This window comes from Neofelis nebulosa, chromosome 4, assembly GCF_028018385.1.
Source record: "Neofelis nebulosa isolate mNeoNeb1 chromosome 4, mNeoNeb1.pri, whole genome shotgun sequence".
NCBI classification, from domain to species: domain Eukaryota; kingdom Metazoa; phylum Chordata; class Mammalia; order Carnivora; family Felidae; genus Neofelis; species Neofelis nebulosa.
The window spans coordinates 160,213,326-160,228,199 of NC_080785.1; the positions used below are offsets into that span (position 1 = coordinate 160,213,326).

At 61.7% G+C, this 14,874-nt stretch overlaps 1 protein-coding gene across 14 annotated transcripts in view; it reads left to right on the forward strand.

Annotated features, from left to right (window-relative positions):
- The window catches only part of RFX1 (regulatory factor X1), a 32,462-nt gene that overhangs the window by 9,805 nt on the left and 7,783 nt on the right, over nucleotides 1–14,874 (forward strand). For 7 of the 14 annotated variants that reach the window (XM_058727776.1, XM_058727778.1, XM_058727770.1 and 4 more), the window contains 8 exons: nucleotides 5,264–5,373; nucleotides 5,589–5,672; nucleotides 6,339–6,446; nucleotides 7,414–7,530; nucleotides 8,637–8,732; nucleotides 9,106–9,489; nucleotides 10,320–10,414; nucleotides 13,240–13,639. In XM_058727776.1, the coding sequence (XP_058583759.1) occupies nucleotides 5,264–5,373; nucleotides 5,589–5,672; nucleotides 6,339–6,446; nucleotides 7,414–7,530; nucleotides 8,637–8,732; nucleotides 9,106–9,489; nucleotides 10,320–10,414; nucleotides 13,240–13,639 (1,394 nt within the window). The remainder of the gene's footprint in view (nucleotides 1–5,263; nucleotides 5,374–5,588; nucleotides 5,673–6,338; nucleotides 6,447–7,413; nucleotides 7,531–8,636; nucleotides 8,733–9,105; nucleotides 9,490–10,319; nucleotides 10,415–13,239; nucleotides 13,640–14,874) is intronic. The other 7 variants (XM_058727769.1, XM_058727779.1, XM_058727780.1 and 4 more) reach the window with 7 other exon arrangements.

A 14,874-nucleotide genomic window follows, 5' to 3' on the forward strand; every position in this document is an offset into this window, starting at 1 on the left:
TGAAACAGCTCCCATTTTAACCAGAAACCCCAGTTCCTGCACCCCTCCAGCTGCTGCCCACGGCTTCACTTCCTTTTAAGTTCAAATTCCTTGAAGGGTTCCCCCTCCCTTCCTTAACTCGTTTTCTCTCCTCTGCTGGCCCGTGCCTTTCCCCCACCCCCCGCCCAGGGCCCCAGTTGGGAGTCGCCCACAGCTCCACCTTGTTTGTCTGCTGGTCTGCTTCCTTGGTCCCTGGGAGCCACCTGACACACTGGTCCCCTTCCTCCCAGAAGCACCCTCCTGCCCTGGTCTCTGCCCACTTCCTGCCTCCCTTCTCAGCCCCCTTTGCTGTTTTCCTCCTCCCGTCCCTTCAGGGTGGCCTTGTCCAGTGTGTCCACTTTCACTCCCACCTCGGTGCTAACAGCACTCCCTGGGCCAGAGCCTTGAACCCCAGCCACCTGTGACCCATCCATTCAGGGTTGAACAGGCCTCCCAAGCCAGCATGGCCAGATGGAACTCTGGATGTTTTCCCCTCATCCAGTCCACCCTCTCCTGAGACTTCCTCGTCCTAATAAATACCACACCCGGGCCCAGGCCAGCCTGGATTCCTGTCCTACCCATCCCTGAGCAAGACCTCTTGGCCCCACCTCCTAAATGCTGCCAGCACCGACCATCTCTCCCACCTCCACGGCCCCCACCCTGATCCAGCCCCTGCCCTCACCCACCACCATCCACCCCCACAGCGCCCAAGAGGGAGCCTGATGGCAACTATTGATTAATCGCATCACAACCCAGTTCAACCCAGATGATTCGGAGGCAGGTGGCCCTGGGAACCCTCTCTGAGAAACCCTGACCTTGGCTTTCTCACCTGAGAGCTGGCCCCCTGTGGCCTCTCCCACAAGGAAAGGGCTTTCAAAGCTCCGCCCTTCCTACATCCCCTGCCGACAATTGCCTAGCGTTCCAACTCTGGCTGGGAGATCTGCCAGCCTCCCAGCCCCACCTGGTCCCACCTGCCCCCTCCCACACCTGCTCCAGCCCTACTGGCCTTCCTGCGGCTCTAAAAACCCACAAGGCTCAGTCTGACCTCCAGGTCTTTGCGTTCTCGGCGCCTTCTGCCTGGAGCGCTGCCCTCCCAAACCTTCCCATGGCTCGTCCTCTCTGTTCTGGTGTCTGCTCAGATGCCACCTCCCTGACGCCCACACCTCCCCACCCTCCACGGCTCACTCCGTCTCCTGACTTTGCTTTATTTTTCTTCTTAACACTCATCGTCACCTGAAGTGATGACGCCCAGCCCCTTATCCCTGAGGGTGGGGCTCTGTCCACTGGGTCTTTGTGGAATGACTGGTGAGCACCCACGTGAGTGCCAGCCTGACCCATCACAGCCTTCACGTTCGGTCAGCCCTGGGCAGCTGAGAGCAGGCAGGAGGCCTCGCCTGTCACTGCCGGAGGACTTCGCTCAGCATACAGGGCATCTGATTGGCCCTGGACTTCCTGGGTGCTGGTTTTTGCTGCTTTGGGGGTCCAGGGCCCTCAGGGCAAGGGTTTGGAAAGGGCACATGGCTCCAGGCCCTAGGGCACCCCCAACTCCTGGCATGTTCCTCTATCCCCGCCCCCAGCCTCTCCTGTACTCCCTGATGCATGCCCAGGGAGCAAGCCCCTGGTGCTTAGAGGTCAGGCCTTTGCTCCCACTCCCCTGGCCCCCCGTTATACCGTGGGGCCACTCTATGCTGGTGGGCTGCAGTGAACGGGCCGCGGGGGTGACACTAGGGATTCCTTCTTTGGTCTGTCTTTCACGGTGGTGCTGGGGGCTTTCTGTTCCCCGCTGCTCCCTGTCCCGGTGGCGGGGAGCCCGTCCCCCAAAGGGTTACTGGGTGATGCTTCCTTCGTCTGTTCTGAGGAAGAGGAGGTTGGCTGTACCTTGTCATTCCACTTGCTGCTCCATTGGCCCCTCCCCCATTCCCTCGCAGTGATTTCCCAGGGTTCCTCCATGACCCTCTCTTGGGTTAGTGTCTCTTTTCATCTAAGGGTGGCCTCTGGGTCACGTGAGCCCATCCCAGGCACGGCAGCGGGGGTAGGGGAGGTAACTGACACCAGTCAAGGCTGCGGCAAGGTGCCAGGGGCTCCTCCAGAGCCAGAGCAATCTGAGCTGACCAGGGACCCAGGGGGACACAGGGAGGAGCCGGGGGGGGGGGGGGTCGCGGGCCAGATCCAACCTGGAGCCCAGGCTGGAAGCCCAACTGAGAGCAACACCACACGCCAGACTTTATGGGCTCTGCCCGAAGGTGTCTTTGGAGGTGATGGGAAGGAAACTCGTTTCCCTGCTCAGGACCAGCCCTCTAGATCCATAAGTGCCTGTCCTCACAGGCTGCCAGCCTCTTGCCCGAAACTCGAGGTGGAAGGAGGGCACTGCGGGCCCTGGCTGCCACCGGCAGGAAGGTGAAACTGAGCCAGCCCGCAGGAGACAGGGCTGGGCTGAAGGAGGGTCTGCCGCCAGCCTGTCTTCCCTGCTTCGCTCACACTTGGAGTCCTTGGGAGTCCAGGAAGACTTGTGTCCGAAAGAGAGCTTTACAGACGGGGAAGCCAAGGTCAGGGCAGACGAGGGACCCAGGACCCACAGGCCGCTCCAAGAGCGCCTGACGGAAGTCATTTCCAGGATCAAAGGATCGGGAGGGAGAGAGCCAGACTGCCCCGTCTGTCGTCCGTGAGGACGACAGCTTGTCATCAAGCCTCTGGGGCTTCCCTCAGTCTTCCCCCCTCATAGCTCGTGGTCCTGGAGATGTGAGTAGGTCTCAATGGGGAAGTTGCAGGGCCCAGGGAGGAAGTGATGCTCATCAGATTGAGGGACAGGAAACCAGCTGCCACTTCCTGACTATAGACTTGAGGCTGCAGGGCCCTCCCTGGTCTCAGGCACATGCCCAGAATGGAGAAAGCAGACAGACAGATGCAGAGGCCCCAACACACACACACACACACACACACACACACACGCACGCACACACACACACAGACACACACACGAAGCTCCTCATCCAAATATTAGACTCTGGAATCTCACCTGCTTACTTCATGGTGCAGCCTGGCACCCCCTCCTGGCCTGGCAGATGCGGGGCTCCCAGCCTTGAGGACCATCCCAGACTGTTTCCTGGGGCTTCCCCATCCCCTGGTCTCAGCAGGTCCCCAGGCCTCCCAGCTGCCGAGGGTCCTGCTGAAGGTCCCACTGAAGGCGTTTTCATCGGAGGCCCCGGGCCTAGGAGGTAGCTGGGGCCAGCCCTCCAGTCACTGGCCCACCATGAACTAGGCAAAACCTGTCAGAGGCCTCTTCGGTTGGGTGCCATTCCTTGGGCTGGGCCTGGCTCCCCGTGCCCCACGGACGGCCAGGTGTGCCAGGCCCCTCACGTGACTCAGGGCTTTCTCAGGTTTCTCCCGGGGGCCCATCTCAGTGATGGCTGCCTCCCTCACTGCTCCGGGAAGCCTAAGTGGATACGAGGGAGGACTCTAGCCAGATCTAGGGATTGGTATCTCCTGGAACTGGCTGCAGAGGCAGCTGGCCAAGCAGGCCTGAGGTTGTCCCAATGTGTGTCCCACGTGTGGCCAATGAGAGGCCTCCCCCAACAACCACCTCCCACATCTGGCCACCACTCCCCCTCCCCCCAATGCATAACACGTTCCTGAGCTCTGCTCCAGACTTGGTCCCTGAGGTTCTCCCTGGCACTGCCCTTCTGCCCTGGCCAGGCTCTTCTCCCAAGCCTGTGTCCCCACATAGCCAAGGCCCAGTTCCCAATGCTCTGGTCCTTCTGGGGTTCCCGTTGACCCCCCCCCCTCACTGTTTACCACGGCCCTTGGGGTGTCAGCCCAAGCATGACCTGAGACTCTGGATTCTACGCACAATGTGAGGTTTACGTGGGCACAGATCTGGGCCAGCATCCTGTCTTGCCACTTCCCATCTGGGTGACCTTAAGCAGGTCACTTCCTCTTTCCCTGTCGCTTGCCTTATCTAATAACAGGGGTGATAAAAGTTCTTTCTGTCTCCAGCTACCCGGGAAGACCGTAGCGCAACACTTCGGGCACTAGAAGCATGATAGGTAGCCCTCCTCCTTGCCCACCACCCTCCAGTCCTGCCAGGGACCCCCCGGGGAGGTGGCACTGGCAGCTTAGCTCCTGGTAGCACTTTGGAGGAAGGCAGGCACATATGCACCCCACCACCCTACCCTGGCTTCTGGAACTGCTGGGACCAAGCCAGGCCACAGGGAGGGGGCAGGATGGATGGTATCCTGACTGGGGCGGGGGACTCCCAGCCAGCATCCCTCAAGGACAGTTGCCCCCCGTGCCCCTCCCCTTCTCAGCTCCCTTGTTAATCGCTCAGCGAGACGTGCATGAAACTCGACCTGCGCCTGCCCGATAGCGTCTCCGGGTACCAGCCTCCCTCCTGACTTCATAGCAAGGCCCCGGCCCAGAGAAGGCCCTGCTTGGGCCATGTCTGCTGGGAGGAGAGTGTTTATTCTAAGAGGGCAGCCGGGAGCTCTGCATCCACCGGGAGGGATTAGCTCCCCAAGGTTGCGGGTAGAAAGCTGCCCACGCACCCTGCTGTTCCCAAAGAGGTGGGCAAGGAGTGAGGACCGTGGGGCAGGTTCCCCTGGATGGACGGGGGCAGGGGCAGGGCGGGGACAGGTGGGCACCATGTTCTACGACTGCCTCTTCTCGGCTGCCTGTCAGCGTGAGTACCTGCCTGCCCACCTCCAAGCCCCCCCCCCGCTGCCCCCGCCCCACCGAGGACAGGGAGGCTGGGACAGTGGAGAGAGGGGGGGTGGGGTGCTTGGCCACAGGCTGGCAAGGCCTTCTGAGCTCACTCCTGACCATCTCCCATTCCTGGGAAGCCAAGAGTCCTCTTGAGGAAGGTGGCCCCAGCACCTTGGTCCTTCCAGGGCTGCTGAGACCCTGGGGAAGGGGGTCAGTCACTGGCTGTCCACAAGTCCTATCTGTTGGGGAAAGGGATCCAGCCCTCTGGGCCTGAGCATCACGGCTCCTCAGTCACCCCTCCTGGTCTAGCGTTGGTTCGAGGAGGGGTGGGGTGGGGTGGGGCTGCTTCTGCCTGTCAAGGGCCACAGGTCCTTAAGGCTTATCCCAATGTGCAGTGTCAGGGCCTGCCAGGAGACAGGCAGGATCGTGGAGAGACCCCGCTCTGTCAGAGGATCAGCTTCAGGCCACTTCGTCCCCTCCTGATGGGCTCAGGCTCAGGGTTGACAGGGACAGCAGGCGGAGCTGACCCAGTGACCCTTCCTCACAGAAGGCGCCATGCGGGCCAGTGAGACTGTATCAGAAGCCAGCCCGGGCTCCACAGCCAGCCAGACCGGAGTCCCCACTCAGGTGGTTCAGCAGGTGCAGGGCACCCAGCAGGTAGGATGCACTCCCCTCCCCCCCAGGGGGCAGGGCGGGAGGGCACACGAGAGGGGCATTGGTGACGGTGGCCACAGGTACTTGGCCTCCCCTCCCACCCTGCTGCCAGAGCCATCTGTTCACCTGTTCTTAGCAAGATGTTTGCTTCAGCCACCACCCCCGCCCCGCCCTGGGGAAGCCCGCATGGCTCAGGTCCTTACTCCCTGCCCCTACAGCGTCTCCTGGTCCAGACAAGCGTGCAGGCCAAGCCGGGCCACGTGTCTCCCCTCCAGCTCACCAACATCTCAGTGCCCCAGCAGGTAAGGGTGCCACACCAGGCCCGGCCTCCCCCTGGGTTGCAGAGCCAGTTCCTGGTGGCCTGCTCAGATGGGCCTTCACCAGCATCAAGGACCTAGGCCCCATCCAGGGGGATGACCGCCGCCTCCGGCCAGTGAGACGGTGGTAGTCAGGGCCCGTTGGGGAAGGAGTTGCTGCACGAGACATCTTAATAGACAGCCGAGGAGTAGCAGTAAGGAAGGTGGCTTTCAGGCCCGGCCCCGATATCTCAAAGCAGAGAACCCAATGCCAGTTAGGAGCCAAGAGCCCGTAGCCAGCACGGGGACCGTGAGTACATGGTGGCCTGTCCCCCAGAAGGCTGCCGGCCGTGTGACGGGGCTCCGCCCAGAACGGGCTTCAAGGGTGAGAGCATATTGCGCATGGCCCGCGGAGCCAGGCTCCCTGGACGTCGACCCTGGCTCGGCCACTTACCGGTTCCAGGGCCTTGGGCGAGCGCTTTCGCCGCCCCAGGCCTCGCTGTCACCCTGTGTACGGTGGGGGTAGTAACAGTGCTGCCCGGGGGCCGTCGGGGCAGTTTTGTGAGCTGACGGTGAGCACCACCAGGACATCGCCTGGTGTGGCGCAGATGCTCTCGGGAACCGGACGGGCTGTTGTGAGTGAACTGTGGTCCTTTTTCCTCCTGGTTCTAGGCTCTCCCCACGCAGCGTCTGGTGGTGCAGAGCACGGCCCCAGGCGGCAAGGGTGGCCAGGTTTCCCTGACAGTGCATGGCACCCAGCAGGTGCACTCGCCCCCTGAGGTAGGTGGTGGCCCCGTCGGTTGCCCTCTCTGTACCTCTCTCCCCGGGTTGGGCATGTACCCCCAGAGTATACTTGGAGGGGTCCCTGCGCCCCCAAGCCCACTCGCTCCTCCAAAGTCCTTATTGAGCCCAGGTCGGGTGGCTTGGCTGCCTGACTCGTGGCCCTGCCAGCTCTGAGCCGCTTCCCACCCCAGCCTGAGATGGGCCTCGCAGCTCCGCATCAGGACCCCGCATCCCAGGAAGCAAAGCGGGTCCCCCTGAGCCCCTCAGGGCTGGTAGAGGCTCTTCCCCAGACTACAGGGTGGATTCTGGGAACCCCCTAAGCACTAATGAGAGTGTTGGAGGCAGGCAGACCACGGGTGGCTGGGAGCATAGGTGGCAGCATCAGGAGCTTGGGGTCAGACCCCCAGCTCAGCCATTTCTCCTGGGGGACTCTGGCCAGGCCCCTGGAGCCTCCTGAGCCCAGTGTTTTCTGTGTAAAACAGCTAATAATACCAAGGGCCGTCAGCTCCGAGTGGCCACAGCAGGGCCCAGAGCTCACAGGGACTCTGTCGCCAGTCTGCCTGGGGTCAGTGCCCGGTGCCGCCACTCAGCTGTGTGGCCTTGGGACATCCCTTCCCATCTGGAAAGTGGGGCTTGCCTCACCTACCCCTCCTCACCTCAAGGCGGCAGTCCCTCTGATTTCGGAGGCACAGGTGTCCTCTGAGCTGAGGCCATCTGGGCTGCGGAGGGTGGGTCCCCCCACCAGCACCTGTGAGCCGAACCCCTAGCCTTGCCTGGGAGTGAGCGGGGCTACGGCAGGGACTAGGCATTTGGATTCATGAAACGCGGCCAGTTACCAGCCTAGGAGGCTGAGACCTCTGTAGACTGCCACCCTCCCCAAGTAGCTCTTGGGACAGCCCTCCTGAGAAGGGTTTTCCAGGGCCTGGGTGCCCAGACTACGCTCCCGTGTCTCCTTCCCTCGCAGCGGTCGCCGGGGCAGGCAAACAGCTCCTCCAGCAAGACGGCTGGGGCCCCCGCGGGTGCCGTGCCGCAGCAGCTGCAGGTCTGTGGTGTTCAGCAGAGTGTCCCCGTCACCCAAGAGGTGCCAGGCCAAGGCGGGCGGTGGCTGGGGCAGGGGGTCCTGGCCAGGCAGCCTCTGCGGCCTCCTTGGCTGTCTGTGAGAGCTGCGGTCGGGAAGGTCTGTGGGAGCCAAGCAGGTAGGGGTGCATCCTCAGCCGGCCCCCCCGGGGCCTCTGGCAAGCACCTCTGCTCTCCTTCAGACACGGCATCCTTATCTGCATAATGGCTTCTGCCCTGGGAGTCTGGGGGCAGGGTGGTCGGGGTTGCTGGGGGATGAGATGTGGTCCTCACAGGTGGCACCTAACACTGAACGGGCGCTGGAAACAACTTTGAGAAACAACCTTGCCTCTTTGGGCCCACTCGGCGGGAGGAAGCCCCGAGGCCAAGTCCAGGCTTACCCCTAAGGAGCTCGGGGAGAGGCCCAGCCTCCAAATGCACGGCCAGCCTTTGGGAGGAGGCTATGCTCTGAGCTGCTGGGGCAGGTTAAGTGGCAAGGGTCGTCTGCCATCTGGTCGCCATCACTCACCTTGCGGGGTCCCAAACCCCTCGCAAAACCAGATGAAAGGCACAGACCTCCCCCAGAGGAAAAGCGGAAACCCCATCCTGAAGGATTCGCAGGTGTCCTGCCGAGCACCACGCACCCTCTGAACCTCCAGGCCTGGGTCCGAGTCCTAATCCACCACTCGGCACCCCACCCCACCCCCCGCCTCTGCCCCTCGCTCTGTGCCCTGAGGGCGATGTCCGTATTCCTGCGGTAGCATGAAAGTAAGGATGTGGAGGCAGGCGGATGTGGGGGTGTGCGATAACTCATGTCCAGAGTGGGGGTGGGTGACAAGGACTCCCGCAGTCAGTCCCAAGTTCAACTTCAGTTCTGCCACTTCCTGTCAGCCTCACTTTGATGAGCCTCTGTTCACGCCTCTAACTGAACGCCTGGGGTCAATGTGGTCCTGAATCTCAAAGGCACTTGGTGCAGGGCCGGCAGGGAAGAGCTGGAGAATGGTGGCCTCTTTCTCACCGGGCTGCTGTGAGGCTTACGGGAGTTCATGGGGGCATGGGGTGGGTGCTCAGGGATGGGTGGGCCTTTGGTCGCCACGGTTACCACAGTCTGACTTGCCTTTTCCATCCCAGAGGTCCGTGGTCCAAGCCACTCCACAGGCGCCCAAAGCCGGCCCCGTGCAGCAACTTACGGTGCAGGGGCTCCAGCCAGTTCACGTGGCTCAAGAGGTGCGTGTCTTCACTTACCTCTGGGCAAACTGGGACTAGGCCCGGGCTGGGGAGGGGTGGGTGCGGGCGCATCAGGCTGCAGGGAGGGAATGGGGCGGGGCTGGGGCGGGGAGGGGGGGCGGGGAGTTCCTCAAGGGCTTGGGGCTGTGGGCTGTAGACTCTGTCTTGGAGCCTCCCCTCTCCCCGGCACCTGGCGGTTCAAGGGCCCAGGTTTTGCTAAGAGAGAGATCTGGATTCTCCCCTCCCTGAGGCACCGGGCGGGATCTTCCGTGGGGTTGCCGCGTGGGCTCAGCGACCCGGTGGGCGGCGGAGGCCTAGAGCCCCGCCCGCGGCCGCTCCCGGTGACCCCCCAGTGTCTCTGTTTGTCCTCCAGAGCTCAGGCAGTCAGTTTCCCGCTAGGAAGGCAGAGCAGCAGGAGCCCCGGCCCACGCCGCCGCCGGAGCCGCCGCCCCGGCCACCCACGCCCGGGCCCCGGCCGAGCGCGCTGGCCCCGGAGCCGCCGCCGCTCCCGCCCGCGTGCAGGGGCGAGGTCCGGCAGCTAGGCAGCCCCCAGCCGCCGCCGCCCCATTACGAGCCGGGCGCCGAGCCGTGGGTGGAGCTGGTGGGCGTGATGCCCCCGCACCTGCTCCTGCCGCAGCAGAAAGTGGTCTTCGAGCCACTGCCCGGGCTCCCGGCCCGAGCCAGCCCCGACCAGAGGGTCAGGATCCAGAGAGTCCCCCAGGTGCTAGTGTTCGGCACGGCCGCCACGGCCCTCAAAGTAGGTGGCCGACGCACGGGCGGGGGGCATCGGGCGGGCGGGGGCGGGATCCGCCGGCCCCGGCCGGCGCCCGGCCCCAGGCTGCCCGCCTGGCCTTGCTGGCCCTGAAGACCCCACCTCCGCCCGGCCAGTGTGGGGACCCACCTCCGACCCCACCCCCACTCCCCACTCCCCACCCCCACCCCCAAGACTGGCCGTCCCAGGTCCCAGCCTCCACTCCAACAGACGGGCGGGGGATGGGGGTGGGGAATTCAGGCCCCGCCCCCCAAACCTTGTCAGTAATTCCAGGTTGTGTCCCGCCAACCGGAGCCCCACCCCTGGCCTCTGGCTCCTCCCCTGACATCCTGTACTTAGTTTCCAGGCCCCGCCCCTACGGACGGGGATCCTTCCCTTGATGCAGGCTCCACCCCTGAGGCCCTGTTTGTATGTGGTTTTCAGGCTCCAGCTTTGGCTTTAGCTCTAGTGACAGCCTTGTCCCAGTGCTTGGCTCTACTTGTGGGGTCCAGCTTTCACGCTCAGAGTAGGACTCCGGGGTCTCCTCAGCCCGCCTCACGTCAGGCCCCATCCTTGCCGTCCGTAGCCTAAGCACAGAGTCCTGGCTTCTGACACAGCTCCGCCCGATTCCCAGCCCTGACCAAGGCCACAACCCCTGGGCCTCTGACCCCTGGCCCTGTCCAGGATGTGTTCAGAAAGTCCAGAAATGCAGCCTCCCCGCCGGGGAGCCAGGTGTCCTTGCGAGCTTGGACAGCTACCGGCCCTTTAGAGACAGAGGCAGAGGCAGAGGAACCGCCGCACCCCTGACCTTCTGTGTGCCCTTCCTCCCACACCAGGTGCAGCAGCTCCAGCAGGTGCCCGTCCCACACGTGTACTCCAGCCAAGTGCAGTATGTGGAGGGTGGTGACGCCAGCTACACGGCCAGTGCCATGTGAGTGGGCTGGGGGGGGGGGGGGGGGCGGGGCCTGGGTCGGCTCAGGACCCTGCTGGGACTTGAGGCCTGAGAGTCCCTGCCCCTAGCAGACCAGCCAGCCTTCAGGGCCTCAGGTGACAGGTGATAGGTGCTTCCCCAGGATAACCAGCAGCCATCAGGCAGGGGCAAAGCAGAGGGGACCCTCGCAGGTTGGGAAAGGCATCCCAGTATAACTTAAGACCTTGGGGTCAGATGGGCCTGGTTTTTAGAAAAGAAAAAAAAAGGAAATTTAATTTTTATAAGAGAAGCTTTCTGAATTAGTAGGGAATGTTAAAGAAAAAGAAATCTTCCCTGTTGACCCCCAAGCTTGCTCCAAAGGCAGTGCTGTGACCAGTTTCTTTGTTTCCTCCTAGAGACACCCTGAGAATAGAAACTAGCCCCTTTTTTGTTCAGAAACAGGCAGAATGTTCTGTCCTTTATTTCTTCCCAGTTGTGTGTCTCAAAGCTCTTCCCTGTTTCTCTGACCGGGTCCCAGTCACCCTGTTTAACGGCTGCATAATACTCCACGGTGCAGACATAGCGTGAACGACGTAGCCGGTGCCCGCCCGGCCGACACTTGGGGGCCCTCCTCTCCCTGCTGTTGTGTGCCCTGCAGCATTATCAGCACCTGCCACGTCAGGCAGATGCCATGCCCGAGGCCTGCCCGAGCCTCCGCTCTGGCTCACTCTTGTCCGGGAGACCCCTCACACCACCTTCGCTCTCTCCTCCTTCACAGTAATAGTTCCAGGATCACGGTGATTGTCGGTTTAATTGTCGGAAGCTTCATTCGGTTTTCTTTGCATTGTGTCTGACCTTTTTTCTTACATGCCCCACCCACCTGTCCCATAAGGGCGTGATGCCGGGGATTAGCTCATAGAGCAACTCAGTCCCTGGATCGTGGTGCTGTGGCCTATCCCAGGGGGCTTGACCCTGGCACCTGAGTCATGGTCGACGGCCTCCAGCTACCTCATAGTTCCGTTGACTTATCCCGTGCTTCCAGGCTCTTAGCCACGCAATTAACCAGAGTGGGTAGGGACCATACAGGGCATTCCGGAAAGAAGAGTGGCCCCCATAGGGCCCCCAGAAAGTAGAAGGGAGGCACAAGCCCAGGCCTTGTGGTGCCGGGCTGGCTCCTTCTGCCTCCCCTGGCAGTGTCTGTCCTTGCTTCTGTTTGAATTCTCCCCTCCGTGGTTATCGCGTGTGGGATCACACGTGGCCCATCACCGCCATCGGATTCTGGTGAAATTGTTAGTAGCACTGTGTCCCCTGTCTGTCTCTTGCAGTGGATTTTAACCGGCTTCCCAGCCCTTTGCCAGCCTGGACCCCCTCCCTGGCCAAAGCCACAGTCCCTGCACCTCTGGCTCTGGCTCTGTCCAGAGATGCACACATTCGTTCAATCATGCAGCAAACTGCTGCCAGAGCAACATTTTTCGAGCACGTGTGGCTCCAGATGTGGGGTGGGGTGGGGTGCTGGGCTGGGCTGGCTGTGGTCCCTGCCTGGGGATGGGGTGGAGGGCACTTGCTGGTGCCACCCAGTGCCACTTCAGTAGACGTGGACCAGGATGCCGCAGTCAAGAGCTGCCTCTTGGTGTCCAACAGGTAGGGCGCCCACTTTGGGTGACCAGCCTCCCCCCCCCACTCCCCTCCCCCCTTGCCCCTCCCCCCGCCTTCTCCTTGCCGCCCTGGAGGCCTGCAAGTCTCCTTCCCCAGCTTCCTTCAGGAGCCTGTTACAACAGAGCCTTCTGCGGCGGGTCCCATCTGGCCGGCCTTGCTCCCTTTCTGGATTTTTAAAATTTGATGTTGTTTTGAATCACTAATAAGTTAAGAGGACTCAGAAACCAAAACTGTGTCCAACGATGTCTTGTGAGATGCCTACTCCCCATCCATGGGGCCTCCACCCGCATGATGCAGACATAGATAGGAAATGGGGCACAGTCTCCCTCCTGTTCCGGAAACCCCATCCTTACCTTTCCCCGCCTCTTTCGTTCACCTGAAAAAATGTTCTGGAGCTTCTTCTTTGGCAGGATCTTCCTCTTTCTTACCCCTTCTTAGGATTCTGTCACCTTTCACTTAACTGTCCTCCAAAGAGGGACCCCAGTTGTTTTTGCTCTCTTGCTGTGAACTGCCGCCTTGAGCCCCTGCATCATCTGACGCGGGTCCTGGGACGGCTGGAGGAGAACGCTCCTCTGCCTCAAAAGGGACATGCTCTGCACTCCAGAAGTCGTCGCTGAATGGCCCCCCAGGGTGGCCACGGGATTGAAAGTAGAACCCCTCCCCTTTCTCCAGCCCCCTCTTCCCGGCTCGGCTCGTTTACTACCTGGGCACGGACCACGTTCTGCAATGCCCTTGATTCACCTCTGTGCTTGCTTCTCCTCTGGCTTCCCGGCGACAACGTGAACTCCCCCAGGCAGGGCTTTTTCTGTCTTACCCACTGTTGGGTCTGTAGTGCCTGCAACAGTGCCCAGCATACAGTAGGTGCTCGATGAGTTGGTTTTTTTGTTTTGTTTTGTTTTGTTTTTAATTGAGTGAAGTGTGTGCCCTATTCCAAGTGACCTAGCCATTCTGTCTTGGCTTCTTCACATCTGAGGTGTGGGCTCCCATGCCAGGGGCCGTTCTGAGGATTACATGGAAAATTGCGCCCCATCAGGCACCCGCTCAGAGTGGTGCCTGGTCCGGCATGGGTAAATGTTGGCGGCCTCTGGCTCCCATCCTGGGAGGGCCCCGGCGCCACAGGAGCCCCCTCCGCCCCGCCCCTCGGCTGCCCAGCTCCTGCCCGCTGACTCCTGCCTCTGCTTCCCTCTCAGCCGCTCGAGTACCTACCCCTACCCGGAGACGCCGCTGTACACGCAGACAGCGGGCGCAAGCTACTACGAAGCTGCAGGCACAGCTGCGCAGGTCAGCACGCCCGCTACCTCCCAGGCGGTGGCCAGCAGCGGCTCTGTGCCCATGTACGTGTCCGGGAGCCAGGTCGTCACCAGCTCCGCCAGCAGCGCGGGTGGGGCCAGCGGTGGCGCCGGCGGCACCGGCGGCGGCGGCGGCGGCGGGGGCGGGGGCGGCGGCGGCGGCAGTGGCGGCGGCGGCGGCGGCAGTGGCGGCGGCGGCGGCGGCGGCAGCGGAGCAGGCACCTATGTGATCCAGGGCGGCTACATGCTGGGCAGCGCCAGCCAGTCCTACTCCCACACCACGCGTGCCTCGCCAGCCACCGTAAGTGCCAGCTCGGGCCCCAGAAAAGGCATGCAGGGCCGGGGGCGGGGGGAGGTGCTGGGCGCGGGCGGTGGGTGGTCACTGGTCGCCGGCAGCAGGAGTCTTCGCACCCTTGCGCCGGAGTCCTCAGATGAAGATGTCCGGGGATCAGATCCTGGCTGTGTAGCCTCAGACAAGTTACTCAGCCTCTCTGGGCCTCAGCTCATATGCATGAGGCTGTTAGACCAGGGCCCCAAGAAGTGTTGTCTCCTGTGATCAGAACTGATGATGGCAGGCGTATAGCAAGGGGAGGGAGAGGCAGGCACCAGCATGGGGGGAGCTGCCCCGAGCAAGGTACTTTGTCCATCTAGAAGGTGACAAGAAAACCTCTCTCTGCCCAGAGGTGGGCTGTCTGGAGTCACTTGGGCCGGGCCTCTCACTAGCCCTGTGACTGTGGTTGGATCAGGGCCTAGTAGTCTCAGGGTGGTACTTGTCCTCTTGGAACTTGGGGTCTGGAGTGATTTTTTTTATTTTTATTTTTATTTTTATTTTTTAATATTTATTTAGTTTTGAGAGAGAGAGAGAGAGAGAGAGAGAGAGAGAGCGAGCAGGGCAGGGGCAGAGAGAGAGGGAGGGAGACAGAGGATCTGAAGCAGGCTCGGAGCTGTCAGCACAGAGCCCAATGCAGAGCTTAAACTCAAGAACCGTGAGATCATGACCTGAGCCGAAGTCAGGCGCTTCGCCCACCAAGCCACCCAGGTGCCCTGGGGGTCTGGAGCGATTTTAAATACCGCCCTTTGGGGGCGCCTGGGTGGCTCAGTCGGTTGAGCCTCCAACTTAGGTTCAGGTTGTGATCTCACCGTTCGTGAGTTCAAGCCCTACGCCGGGCTCTGTGCTGAGAGCTCTCGGAGCCTGGAGCCTGCTTCAGATTCCGTGTCTCCCTCTCTCTCTGCCCCTCCCCTCCCCTGCTCACTCTCTCTTCTCTCTCCTTCCAAAATAATAAACATTAAAAAAAGCTTTTTTAAATAAAATAAATAAATACTGCCCTTTGACATAGCCATCCATCATGGACCACATAACCGAGACGGAAGCTTTCTCAGAAGGCAGGCTGAACCTCCCTTATACCCCCATGTAGCCCGGCTTCAGGTCTATGTTGTTCGAATGCTGGTTGTGACCCACCCAGCTGATTTCATGACCCTGTAACGGGTCCTTACCCGAAGTTTGCAGACACGCTTCACTAGAAGGCTGCCGTCCTC